Raw genomic sequence first — 14,661 nt, forward strand, 5'->3', positions numbered from 1 at the left:
AGGATTCTGCCGCTAGGCAGCGCTAGTGAGCATGAAACTTTTGTTTCGCAGATCTCAGGATCCTGACCACTTAGAAAGATGGCGTCTTCGGCAAAGTTGTTCGGTAACTCAAGGACTATCATTGTTTGAGCTAGTTGATTCAAAATGTTGCCACCAGGCGTCGCTAGTGAGCATAAAACATTTTTTTCGCAAATATCTCAGGAGTCTGATCACTTAGAAAGATGGCGTCTTCGGCAGAGTTGTTCAGTAGCTCAAATTCTTCCTTTGTTTAATACTTAAAGTACGAGATTTTGTAAAATAATGATAGTCTCTGAGCTACTGAACAACTTTGCCGAAGGTGCCTGTCTAAAAAGTCAAGATCCTGAAGTATCCGCAAAACAAAAATTTCATGCTCACTTGCGCCGCCTTGTGGCAAAATATCCTATTTCTTGGCTCAAATAATGATAGCCCTTTAGCTGCTGAACTACTTTGCTGAAGACACTATCTTTCTAAGTGATCAGGCTCTTGAGATATCTGAGAACAAAAACTGCATGCTCTCTAGCGCCGCCTAGTGGCAAAATTTTGAATCAACTGGCTCAAACAATGATAGCCCTTAACTTACTAAACAACTTTGCCGAAGACGCCATCCTTCTAAATGGTCAGGATCCTGAAATATCTGCAAAAAAAAGATAAACTTCTATGCCCACTAGTGCCACCTAGCGGTCAAATTCCGAATTTAATGAGGTATCATCAGATATAGCTTCACCTTCAGAACAACTTTACTTAATACCCCAAGTGCTTATATTATCTGGATTTTGAGATATACCGATTTCAAACTGTGGTTTACTCGAATCGTATATAGTGCGTTCATTATAATGCGACTTCCATGTACATTTGTTGATTTTACCGTATTATAAAGGGCCATACTGTAAATAAAAACTGTCGGACATTGTTCTTAAGAAGATTCATGAGGAATACATTTTGGTTTGGTGTCGATAGATATCTTTGTTGCAAAATGATAGCATACGAATCACAACTGTTGTACAAAGTACAACAGCGCGACAGCCCGAAGGTTAAGAAGTACTCCCTGTCCCAGTAGGAACTTACTCCACGCCGATGTACGCCGCCGTCTCCGCCGCCGAAAGTAGTCAACGGCGTGACGCCGATCACGCCGCCGCCGCCGGTACAAAAATGCTCTCACGCCGCCGCTGATTAAAAATATTTCGGCGCACAGGTCTAGTGTAGGTAATAATGATCAAATTTGCTTGGATTCGTGAATGGACTTTTGTAGTTGATCGCCTTCTTGATGGAAATACTGGCTTCGTCCAAGCCAAAATTAACAATTCTGATCTTTGGATTGAAATAAGGCGGTTAAACGGATAGGTAGCGATATTAACCAATAACCAGAGCCATCGCTCTGAGCAGTTTGAGATCAGCCTGAGTTCGGTATGGTATGCGATTTTTGAATTATAATCACACTTTCAGATACTATCCAAGGAATGCTAAATGCACGTTTCCAGTTCTTCCATTTTATCAAGGAACTTTCCGCAAGTTTTTCAAGGAACTTTCCGCAAGGAATCTACCAGGAACAACTGTTGGAATTTCAATAGATTTTTTTTGTGAAGTCTTTGGAAAAGTTCTTAACCCGTAGGCTACGGGGCTGACAACCAAAATTCAAATTGCTCGTATTTGAGCATAACTCCATATTTTTCAATGAAATTTTGAGGATTGCTTCACTAATAGTTGTAATTTCATGAGTGAAGGGAAAGTATACATTCAGAGTATTGTGGACAAAGTTATTCCAGAACATCTCTGGGTCAGGTAGGGTAAAAATCACATAAACTTCCTTTTAGAACTCATTTATCATTTCGATACGAAATGTTTTCATACAAAAAGTGAATAGACCCGTTATTTGTAATAAGTTACGATGCAGCAGGATATTAAGAAAAAATAAAATTAACCTAGAACAATGCTAAGGCCTCCAAAACATTCTGAAGTTTTGACCATAATCTACACAGGTTCATAAATTATTTTAAGCGAGTGATGTCCTCGTTTAGTGGTTTACAGCACTTATTTAGCCTTAACAGACGTGCTCACAAATTTTGACAAGATATTGGATATTGGAAGTCATCCAAATCAACCTGGAGTTCAGGTCATTTTGATCTATCAAATCTACTACAGTTCATACTCACCCAATTCCCGTAAAACTTTCTCGTTCCTATCCATAAAGCTTCATATGACCTGAAAAATGTACTGCTATGAATTTTGATAATCTGAAGGCCTTCAGAACATACTGTAGTTATGGGCATCAATTTCTATATGCAGCTTGACTTATTATTCAAACAAAATGTTTTCAATATATCCATACTTGATCGCAAATCTCCGTTAGAGTTAAAAAAAATGTTTCAGACGTGTTCACAAATTTTGACAAGATATTAGATATTAGAAGTCATCCAAATCAACCTGGAGTTCATTTTTTTGATCTATCAAATCTACTACAGTTTATACTCACCCAATTCCCGTGAAACTTTCTCGTTCCTATCCATAAAGCTTCATATGACTCGGAAAGTGTACTGCTATGAATATTGATAATCTGAAGGTCTTCAGAACATACTGAAGTTATGGGCATAAATTGCTATATGCAGCTTGACTTATTATTCAAACAAAATGTTTTCAATATATCCATACTTGATCGCAAATCTCCGTTAGAGCTAAACAAAATTGTTTCAGACGTGTTCACAAATTTTGACAAGATATTGGATATTGGAAGTCATCCAAATCAACCTGGAGTTCAGGTCATTTTGATCTATCAAATCTACTACAGTTTATACTCACGCAATTCCCGTGAAACCTTCTCGTTCCTATCCATAAAGCTTTATATGACTCGGAAAGTGTACTGCTATGAATATTGAACATTTCAAGGTCTTCAGAACATACTGAAGTTGTGGGCATTTCTGGCATGATTTCTGTATACAGCTTAACTTATTATTCGAACAAAATGTTTATTATATATCCACTTTTGATCAAAGTTAAAAAAAGTCTCTGGTATTGTTTTACACTTGTTAAAAACATTTATTATAACTTCTCAAGACGGGATCCGCCGACTGCCGACTAAGTAAAAAGCACGCTGAAACGAACCCCTAACAGCGAGCCGTTTTTTCGCCGTTAACAAGGTTGAGAAACAGTGCTCTAGAGACATCTGCAAAGCTTTTGAAATGACATATGGACATTAGAATGGTTCAAAAATCGTTTGTGGGTGCTCAGTACCCTTGAATGTCCATTAGAGTGGTTCAAAAAATCGTTTTTGCTCCACACCGCTCATTTGATTCTAGATCAAATTCTGGGTGTCCTCCCAAAATTTGAGCTCATTCGGATGAAAACTGAGACTGCACAAGCCATTTATAGTTTATATGGGAATAACTATGGGAAAACCAAGCAATTCATTCAATTGGTCATAGTGTTTGTCCATGTGCTCTTGGAGATTAGAACTACGTTGATACTGTGAGATACATTCATCAGCTTCAACGTTGCATTGTCAAAATTTGTGAACACGTCTGAAACAATTTTTTTTAACTCTAACGGAGATTTGCGATCAAGTATGGATATATTGAAAACATTTTGTTTGAATAATAAGTCAAGCTGCATATAGCAATTTATGCCCATAACTTCAGTATGTTCTGAAGACCTTCAGATTATCAATATTCATAGCAGTACACTTTCCGTGTCATATGAAGCTTTATGGATAGGAACGAGAAAGTTTCACGGGAATTGGGTGAGTATGAACTGTAGTAGATTTAAGAGATCAAAATGACCTGAATTCCAGGTTGATTTGGACGACTTCCAATATCCAATATCTTGTCAAAATTTGTGAACACGTCTGTTAATGCTAAATGGGTGCTGTAAACCACTAAACGTGGACATCACTCACTTAAAATAATTTATGAACCTGTGTAGATTATGGTCAAAACTTCAGAATGTTTTGGAGGCCTTAGCATTGTTCTAGGTTAATTTTATTTTTTCTTAATATCCTGCTGCATCGTAACTTATTACAAATAACGGGTCTATTCACTTTTTGTATGAAAACATTTCGTTTGCTTATGACGTTGATATTTTTCCTCTTCGCGAGTCTCTCTCAGCTCAAGCCCTGTCCCAAATTTAATACCAAACGCTTAATTTTAGGCCAGAAATACATGTTTACTCAATTTTTATATGATTTTCATTTGTTTAAGTCCAAAAATGTTAGCATGTTTAACGATTCTTGAGATTTTGTCCCACCCCTTGCTTTAAACTCAAATTTTTGGGTATATTTTGTTTTACGTGTCCCTTCCGCAATGAGCCTCTGTACGTGCCATAAATTCTTTTGGTCTCCTGACTTTTACTGTGCGCCGTGTGTAGGTGCTGTCTCGCTCTCTCTCACGGGCAACTTGAAAGCACGGCGCACAGTAAAAGTCAAACGTTTTATAGCATGCATAGGCTCATGTCATATAAAAACAACCCCAGTGTTAAAACTAAAAGCCCTGTGGCATTTTTGTCGACAAAGTGATCAAAAGTGTCAAGGTTCAAATTTAGAGCCATTTTTGAAATCAAAGTTTAAAGATGTTATAGCCGTTATTTGAGCTGGAAAAATTGCTAAAGTTGTAGCAAGAACATGCTCTTTCGTATGATAAAATAAAAACAAGAATTCAATAAACATTTTAGGACTCAATTCCTTGGAAATTCTTCCACACCTTTTTCTTGATTTATAAAGTTCGGAATTCTAAAAAATATTTTTTGAAGAATACTCATAATGAATCTTGGTGTAAATCGTACAGGTTCCAAAAATACCAACATATTTTTTACACAGCTTCTTCGTGAATTCATCCGCAGGAAATCTTTCAGTGATACTTCCAGAAATTCTGTCAGAAACACATCTAGGGACACAACAAGAGATCTCTGCAGCAAAGATTCGTACGGAAATTACATCAGCGATTTCTTAAGGTGTGCAGTATGTACCCCCAGCTGTCCAACACTGATAACTCCAGTAATTTCATGGTTTTTCTTACTACCTACTAAAGTTGTCAATAAAATGTGTTTCATTTCCGAACTAACCCTTAACGCATCTTTCCAGATCTACAACGAGTGGTGCGACGTTCGGCAGCAGCGATTGGACGAAGAGCTGGCCCGGTTACAGCGTGCCAAGCGCATCCAGGACATGGAACAGATGGCGCGCGAAATGGAACAGGAAGAGCAGAAGCTGTGGTTCTTCGAGAACGAAGACAAGATCGATCTGCAAATCGACAGCAAAAAGGTGTTCTATCCGAAGCGGTGGTTCGGCAAGAAGAAGAAGCCACGCGTCGTCGACGAGGGTTACATTCCGCCGGAGGTTCGTCAACGGCAGGGTCAGCAGTGATTATCGGCGGGTGGGGCGATTCTTTCAAAATAGCAATTAGAGAGGAAGTTCAATAAAGCTCTCAATGGGCACTTTAGTTTGTGTATTTTGAGTATGATACCTAGTTTGTGTGGACAGTCCTAAAATATTCTCTCGGTTTTGTGGATAAATTGTAAAATGAATAACCTGGTTATTGCCTACTCGTCACTTCCATCCGACGTATGCTCTCTTCAAGCCGTTGACTCTCGTTCTGCATTTCGGTGAGATCGTGCGTGATCTGCGCCAGATTGGCAGCCGTGTTTCGGCCTTTTTCGTTCTCGATCTGATCCTCTAGGTCGCGCACTTCACGCTTGATCGCACCAGTTTCCTGCACCAGCTTGATCAGCTCCTCACAGTCCGAGTGCAGCGTGACCAACAGTTTGTAAGCACGCTTCGAGTGTTCATCCTTCTTCGCATTGCGGAATATCAAATCGTCCGTCACGGTGAATTGTCGATCCAATTGGCCGGTGATGTTGTTGATTTCTTTCTGCAACGAGCGCGTATCCTGGAGGATCTGATCGATGCCGTTCTTTTGCTTGCGAATGTTTCCAATAATCTCCAAGATGCGACTGGTGTAAGCCGTTCGGCTAACGGTTTTATTCAGCTTCTCGAATTCTTTCTGAAGCCGAGCATACATAGCTCCTTTGGTTTGCAGATCAATTACTACTTCTTCACACTTTTGACGAGTGGATTCGATCTGATCCAACACTTGTTGGGATTTGGACTGAAAATGAAAAAGGTCTGTGAACCTTATTTCTTAACACTAACATTAGCGTCCCTGACCTTTTATTCACAACCAAAATTTTGTGATATTTTGGCTCTTATTTCCTTAATGATCAGTTGATTTCAATGATGACTCTTCAAAGAATCAGAGCACACTTCTCTCAGAAGATACTTCCAAAAAAATCTTTGAAGATTCCTAGGACATTATTATAAGGGATTCCTAGGGCCTGCCAGGTATGAATAGGGCGATATTCAAAACTGAAAATGCAATATTGGGCTCTTTTTCAATGGTAGTAAAAACGAAATCCTGAAGTAAAGAAAGCACCTCGGAAAATGAACTAAACACAAAAAGTTATGTTTTCACTTTACACTTGATTTCTAATCACTACTTTTTTGATTCAGTTTCCTAATTGCGAGCAATTTACGATTTTCATTATTTTCCATACGTTTTGACAGCTCTCCGACTACCATTCTTCCATGCGCTTGTGTTGAAAGTTTGAGAAATTTGAGAATCCAGCGTAGCGAGAGGAATACAAACATCAGTGTCGCCGCTCGGCGGCCGGTAAGAGAAACTGAATGTTCGAAAGGTTGTTGTCTGCAATTTTTGCCGCTGGCGCCAACTGTTAGTGGTTATGAACGAAATAAACAGTCGTTACCCTATTCCTTAAATATCTTCGTTTAGGATACTTTCATGAATGCATATTTTTTTCTTGTAAAGATGTCTTCAGAACTTACTCCAGAATTTTCTTCATGGAAATTTTCAGGAAGGTTTGTAGAGGCTTCCTTAGGTTTCGTCCAGGAAATCCTTTACAGAGAGTTATTCCTCAAAATTTTCGTTGAGAAGTCCTATAATAAAATCGATTGACTCACCGTTTTGCAGCCCAAAGTATCTCATGCACTTATCAACAGGGCAGACAATCGTCACCTTCAAATGGAAAAAGTCGGCGACGAAACTAAAAGAAGCATCGTCATCGTCACTCAAGTAGCGTCGGATGACGATTTGCCGCAGAGATCCGGCGCAGAGGCTCGGCGTCATGACGAACAAATACGATTCCTTCGTTACGGGCGAATCTTCGTTCGGGAGCACTGAGCCGACTAAAAATATGAATCGTGTCTTCGACAGATTGAGAGCATTTTTTGAAAAAATAAAACAAAAAGAAAATAACAAAACACGACCGGAATCGAACAAACGATCTCCAAATCGTCAACACCACGCGCTTACCAACCAAGCTAATTTAGAATCATGAAGGAAGCGGGTTCATTTGCCAATAAAAGCAATTATGTGATGGCATTCGTTGGTTGGTGCGAAGCAAGCGAATATACAGTAAACGTCTTCTTCTTGTGAGTAAGGGTAGCAAGCGGGATGAAGAAAAATTTGCTCGTTGACGATTTTGGATTGAAGTTAGTCGTGCATTCTTTCGTCGATGAAGAGACGACGACCTGCCAGAGTTATTATACTGGATGACGATGTCTTTTTTTATTTCGTCATCGCACTGTGACGAATCTGACGATTGCCTGCCCTGCTTATCAAAAATAAGAAAGTTCAGAACATGTTCGAGTCGAATCTTTTCCCTACTTTATGTTAAACAACATGATATTTAGGCAACTTAAATAAACTTTATGTGAACTGTAGTTCGGATAATTACTTAACCTTTCGGTTGTCGCGCGAATTTTTGTAACGCGCGTAGTCGTAGTAGTACCCTTGGTTTTGCGAATATCACAGGAGTCTGACCACTCAGAAACATGACGTCTTCGGCAAAATCGTTCAGTAGCTCTAGGGCTATCATTATTTGCTATCAGCTATCACTTTGAAAGATGGCGTTTTCGGCAGAGTTGTACAGTAGCTGAAATATTTTCTTTGTTTAATCCTTGAAATTCGAGATTGAGTAAATTAATGCTGATTCCTGAGCTTCTGAAAAACTTTACCGAAGATGCTTGGTATAAAATCAAGATCCTGCAGTATCCGCAAAACAAAAATTTCATGCTCACTAGCGCCACCTGGTGGCAAAATATCCTATTTATTGGCTCAAATAATGATAGCCCTTGAACTACTGAACTACTTTGCCGAAGAAGCTATCTTTCTATGTGGTCAGGTGCCTGCAGGCTATCGACATGATGGAGACACCATCTTCTATGGTGACAGAGGGCTCGATTGGCTTGTAAGATAGATCGGGCCCGGGACATCCTGTCTACTGCAAATCGCTGCAGTTGATATAGGGCATGTCCATTGCCTGGATGCCTGTGATATCAGCAAAACAAAAGTTCCATGCTCACTAGCGCCACCTAGTGGCATATCAGATAGCGCTTCACCTTCAGAACAACTTTACTGAAGATCCCAAGTTTCTAAATTATCTGGATTTTTAGATATACCGACTTCAAACTGTGGTTTACTCGAACCATATATAGTGCGTTCATTATTATGCGACTTCCAGGTACATTTGTTGATTTTACCGCATTATAAAGGGCCATACTGTAAACAAAAACTGTCGAGTATTGTTCTTAAGAAGACAATTGAGGAATACATTTTGGTTTGATGTCGATAGATATCTTTGTTACAAAATGATAGCATATAAATCACAACTGTTGTACAAAGTACAACAGCGCGACAACCCGAAGGTTAAAACGCTTAAGCCTTCTGTCTGAACTTTACGTTGCCTGGGCAGGAACCTTCTGTTGAAAATATGCTTTTTAAGAGCCTTAAATTGAAATAGTAATCAAGTCTCTAAAAAAAAAATCTGCTAGCAGTCAATTGATGCCCCAGGAATCTATTCCAGGAAATATACATATAAACATAAATCCGGAATTGATAGTCCAATAAGGCTTCTCAGTACAGTTCATGAAACTAGATTGGTCAAAGTTCCTTAGAAATCGGCTGAAAATTGTGAAAATCAGAGCAAAAAGACCATGAAAATTTGATTGTGAAAAATTTGTCATAAGTACACAAAGGCCAAGTAACTGAACTTACCAATTTATCGGAGTTCTTCAGTCGATAGGCTTCCAGAGTGTCCACCAGCGGAATCCGATGCGCATCCCACTGATCCTGCAGTTTCTTCATTCGTTCACCGCCAGCCGCAATGATCGCTTCCAGCTTCTTCACGTTCACCTCAGGATCCTCGAGCAAAATGTGGGTCCGTTCTTTGATCTTTTTCTCTTCTTTCAACCTAACAATAGTTTTTCGATATTCCTCTATCGATTCATCGGTTTCCTTACGACTGCTCTCTAATTGTACCCCTTCTTCCGAGTGCTGCACTATTTCCTGTTGTAGTGCATCGATCTCTTCCTGCAGCGATTCTAGTGGAGTCTTGCCAGGCTTGGTCTCAACAGTAATATTATTTAGAACCACTTTTTCAGTCGTCCCGCTTGAAGCAGCAGCACCACTCGGTTCTGCTAATCGATGCTTCGTTCCCCCTTTTGAGTAATATTGTAATAACTTCTCGTTGATCGCAGGTAGCTTAACCTGTCGATCCACCTCATCAATGGCACCCTTTGCATTCGTTTTAATCGCTCCATCGTTTGCAGCTATCAGCGATGGCACTAAACTACCCTCATCCAAACAGTCCAGATTCCGACGAGACCAGAACTCTTTCACTTCTGTAAAACCGGAAAAAAGCGTTAAATTGATTCCCACGTTTCTACTGATTTCAAACTCCATACCTGCAGCAACATCCCCCTGCGTCACAAACGGGACGCTAATTTTCCTGGGAATAAACCGACGGAATGCTATTTGTGCTGGCGACTCCCCGCCACTCGTCGTGGACAGTCCCTCTGGGCGTCCCACTTGGCAAAACTCCGGCATCCACGGTGCCTGTAATTGACTCTGCAAACTGCTCAGTATCCTGTTCTCTAACTGAGTCGCGCTGTCCACCGGTTGTCCGCTTCCGGAGGTTTTATCGGCCGCCTCTTTCGGAAGCTTCTCCACCAAAAACATCAACACGCGACGTACCTCGGCCACATTCGAGTAGAGGAACGTCTGGTAGCCAATGTCGCGCCGGTAACCGATTGTCTGCAAATGAAAACCAAAAACCAGATTAGGGTTATTACAACAAGAGATTAACTAGGAAAAAAAGAAATTAACTAGGAACCAATAATTTCAATGAGGATTTCTACAAGAGTTTCACCAGAAATCACTAAAATTGCATTTCTAAGAATTTCCCTAGCGAATCATCTTGATATTACTCTTATATGTTTTTATTGTGTTACGTATTTCTCAGAGATTTTCAATAAGTTTTTCGTTAAAAGGATCCTCAGGGTATCTTCAGAAATGACTCATGAGTTCAAATCTTTTTTAAGGTTTTTTTCAAAACCTCTACCAAAAATTTGTTTAAAACATCATCTGTGAATTTCTCCACAGATTAATGCGTTGATTATTGATATCTCCAGACACTACTTTAGAGATTCTTTCAGATGTTTATTATGGTATTTCTTGGTACATTTTTTGAGAAAGTATTCTTGGGAGTTGATTTCTAGTCCTTATAAAATCAATCCATGATATGCGAAGGATTTTCAATAAGTTTTTTTCCCGGAGTAGTGGTAAGAATCTAAAAGAACTTCTGGAAAAATACCTTATTACTCCTTTAAGAGTTTCTGATATTTTTTGTTCGTGTTATCAACATCATACATTTAACCCGTATAGGCCTGAGTGAAAGCGAAAATACTGAAACCCTCACCGCTCAGCGAATTCTTAACGGATTCAAATGATATTTTGTCAGTTCACTGGCCCACATATCTAGTTTCTAAAAGTAGCCAGAAGAACTCGGAAAAATTCCTGTGGCCGGAGTTATTCCGGTGGGTCACTGAGTGAAGTCGGGTAAAAAAGGGCTATTTTTTGGGACATGCCAAGTTACCTTTATTTATTTGCAATGACAATCATTTTAATTTGCATAAATCATTAAGATCTGATATTCAACAGTATAAATTAAGAGTTTGGCACCGTTTAACATATACCGGATGAGGCCATTCGGACGTAATGCCCAGAAGAGCCGGCTATAGATTTGTTGGATTCTAAACCGTTTCAATTCTCGAAAAGTAGAAATCAAGCATAATTGTGCACTAAAATGCATTCTCATAAGCTTGGAACAGATGTTCAGATACAAATTGGCAACTTTATCGTAAGTTTGAGGCGTCGCGGGGCCCGAAAATGGTCATTTATAGGGTCAATTAAATGCAAAACTCATAGTTATCCAATTCAATCGTTTCTCAAAAGGTTTACACTGATGCAATTTTCTTAAAATTCCGTCATGTAGTGATTTTGACTTGAAATTTGCCTACCTCCAGGGGTACAAACGAACAGTACCCTTCTCACCCGACTTGACCCAGTAATCTTTGCTTTCACTCAGGCCTATACGGGTTAAAAGATATTGGGTTTCGTTTACTATTCACATTCTTTTTAAAAACGATGTGTTTGATATTTTTGAATATTATAGAAAGCTGTCTATAAATGGCGTAAGGGTTTATGAGGAAAGAAATGATTTTAATATCTTACACGTCTTTCAAGCTAAGTCTTACTTTATGAAGAGACGAGGAGTATTGGAAATCTCAAAAACTGTTTCACATACTTCATAGGTAGCTATTAGCACATGGTTTGCAAACGGGTGGGAGTCAACTTTCTTTTCGTTTCAAAGAGCGAGTAATAGCGCTTAAGCCTAATGTGGCGCCAGGACACAAGGAAGAAATACCTGTGCCCCACCCAGGAAACGGACCATAAACAACAATGGAGTGTGCATTAACAATCATAGCTACTCCACTCCCAACGATTCCGCCTATTTCTCTATAAGGAACGGTTGGTACGGTTGTCCCCGTTTCTTACTCTACAGAATTTGGAAATTTTTCGTCTATCATGATATTAATTTATGAATAACCTGATCGCCGTAAATTTTTGAATTACCTTCAAACCCCAAGTCTGCACAGTGGGCCTGGCCATTTTAATGTTTGTATCAAATCATTGATATGCTACAAATATTAATGCTGACAAGAAAATACTGGAAGATATTTCGGTGTTTCCAGGATGCTTTTCAATATTGGCTGTGCAAGCGCTTAGATTAGATTAGATTATTACTCCTTTAAAAGTCTCTGAAGGAAATTTTAGATCCCTGAGATAGCCTGGGAAGGTTTGGTACATTGAATATTGGAAAAATATTAAAAGTAACCCTAAATAATATATCTGGTAAACTTTGGGCTTAAATTTTAGGGAAACACGTGTAGAAATAATTGAAGGAATTTTTGGTATTCTTACTGTGACAAATAGAATTCATTTAAGGCCGCACGGGACATCATCATATCAATTTGAAGAAGTAAATCTCAAATACTAATCAATATATCGAAAAATGCATCACTATAATTCCACCAGCTAGTGACCAATCGATTAAGTTTTCAGCATAAACGGATGTTTGGTTCTCCAGATCCGTGCTCTTGAAAATCTGGAGTTTGGCTTCGATTTATCTTCACCTTAAGATATTACTCAAAATCTTCTAAAAACGGCCACACTAGTAGTTCCTGGATGACATTCCAGAGAATTCCATTGGTTGTGGAACTCCATGAATTTCTATTCGCAGAACGGGTAGATTTGAGGTTAGGGAATGGCAACTGCAAATATTTGTCAAAAAATGACTGTAACTGAAGATATTTCTTTATGGATATTAACCAATCAACAAATTTTGTGAAATTAGTGTAGTGAACTGCAGTAATTTGGGATACTCATTAACAATTATCTGTCTGGAGAGTTTTGTTGAGAATCTTTGAGAAGATAGGTACACAGGAAATCCGAATGCCACGACCACTGCATCCGGAAGATCGTACGATCCAGCCATTTGGATACGGAAGGTGGAACATTATCAGAAACTGTACGGATGGACGGATAATGCCACTCTTCTATACGCCACGACAAGGTTGATTGGTGCAGCAAAGTTGTGGTACAGTTTAGTAGAAAAGAGATTCTTTGGGTTCCAAGGATTCAAAGTGATGTTATTGACAACCTTTCCGAGTTACCACGACATAGTGGATATACATCGGGAGCCAGTAGCGCAACCAGGATTTGGTTCTAGGGGGGTTTTGCAAATTTTAAAATATTTTTTTGAAAATATATTTTTTGATAAAAAAATCGAGTTGAAGAATTTAAGCGTGTTTCATTTTTGCGAAGTAAACGAAACAAGATTACAATAAATTAGCGTGTTTTTTAAATATGTTTTCGAGTTTTTCAACAAAGACTTCGATAATAGTCTTTTAACGAAGTAATTTGTATTAGAAATCATTGATACTATTGTTGCAGTAGGTCGACAGTAAATCAACATTGCAAAAGGGGACGGACCTGGTGTAGTGGTTAGAACACACGCCTCTCACGCCGAGGACCTGGGATCGTATTCCATACCCGAGATAGTCACTTATGACGTAAAAGTTACATAGTGACGACTTCTTTCGGAAGGGAAGTAAAGCCGTTGGTTCCGAGATGAACTAGTCCAGGGCTAAAAATCACGTTAATAAAGACAGAAAAAAAAAACCATTGCAAAACTAAACCGCCGGTAGAAATATAGTTGTAACTTCATACAGAATTGGCAGTCTAGAATCGAGTCCAATGATCAAAAATGAGTTTTGCTTTCATTGTGAAGATTTTGTCCATTTTATGTCGCAGATATTTCTTTTCCGTAATCTTCAAAATGAAGGAACTCGTATGCTCTGAAGGTCGTCAAATTTATCAAAATGCTGAGAAACTATAAAAAAAGGATATTTCGAAGGCTGCTGCAATCAAAAGGTTTCAATATATTTGAAGGTTTGACAAACTATAAACACAACGCCTTCAGTTAGTTTTTAAAAAGGGCTAGAAAATTTTGTAATTCATAATTCGCATATATTTTTTTTTTTGTTATCGAATCACCTGAAGAGTTAAATAATTAAAAACAACATAACTTAGAAGAATATAATAACTGTGAAAACCATAGACATTTACAGAGCTAATACGAATCGAACTAAGTTACTGCTCTGTAGTCGTATGATGTGTAGTGTTGAATTTCAAAAATATACTAGGCAGGCCTTATAATTTTCCGACTCTGGGGGGGGGGGGGTTTTGACCCCCAAAACCCCCCTTTGGTTGCGCCACTGTCGGGAGCTAATGACGGTAGTGAAAGCTCCACAGGAAACGTACGACAACTATACGTTTTTTCGTGTTCAGAACGTCGCCTGTCCTTTATGTTTTGGAAACCTCGGTGGTCAATATTGACTGTTTAACGATAAACTTGCGACGATCGACGCGCCACCATATTTCATATGACGGAGTTCATTAGAACTAACTTGGAGGTGATGTTTTGGAGGTTATTTGGCAATTTGGAGGTTAAAATCACCTCCAAACACTAGCGATTTTGCGGTGGGATGTTGACGTTTGATCACGAATATCATGAGCGGCTTTTCACGCGACGAGCTAGGTATATCATCAAATCGCTGCAAACGAGTATACCACGGTTTTCGGTTTGTTGAAAAGGATCAAGACGGTGCGAATCCATTTTCTTTATCAAAAGTAAGATCCCGTCTACCAGTACGTCAATTCGGATCGGTTGTTAAAGGTG

At 39.0% G+C, this 14,661-nt stretch overlaps 2 protein-coding genes across 4 annotated transcripts in view; one reads left to right on the forward strand and one right to left on the reverse strand.

The window, feature by feature from the left end:
- The window catches only part of LOC5571928, a 22,502-nt gene extending 17,049 nt beyond the window's left edge, over positions 1-5,453 (forward strand). Inside the window, exon 2 of the mRNA XM_001659974.2 lies at positions 5,087-5,453. Coding sequence (XP_001660024.2) covers positions 5,087-5,368 — 282 coding nt within the window. The 3' untranslated portion in view covers positions 5,369-5,453. The remainder of the gene's footprint in view (positions 1-5,086) is intronic.
- Positions 5,417-14,661, reverse strand: part of LOC5571929 (coiled-coil domain-containing protein 22 homolog) — a 26,611-nt gene continuing 17,366 nt past the window's right edge. For all 3 annotated transcript variants that reach the window (XM_001659976.2, XM_021852956.1, XM_021852957.1), the window contains exons 4-6: positions 9,764-10,112; positions 9,075-9,700; positions 5,417-6,110 (exon numbers count right to left, since the gene is read on the reverse strand). In XM_001659976.2, coding sequence (XP_001660026.1) covers positions 5,538-6,110; positions 9,075-9,700; positions 9,764-10,112 — 1,548 coding nt within the window. In that variant the 3' untranslated portion in view covers positions 5,417-5,537. The remainder of the gene's footprint in view (positions 6,111-9,074; positions 9,701-9,763; positions 10,113-14,661) is intronic.

The sequence above is a fragment of the Aedes aegypti genome, chromosome 3 (assembly GCF_002204515.2).
Source record: "Aedes aegypti strain LVP_AGWG chromosome 3, AaegL5.0 Primary Assembly, whole genome shotgun sequence".
NCBI lineage: Eukaryota > Metazoa > Arthropoda > Insecta > Diptera > Culicidae > Aedes > Aedes aegypti.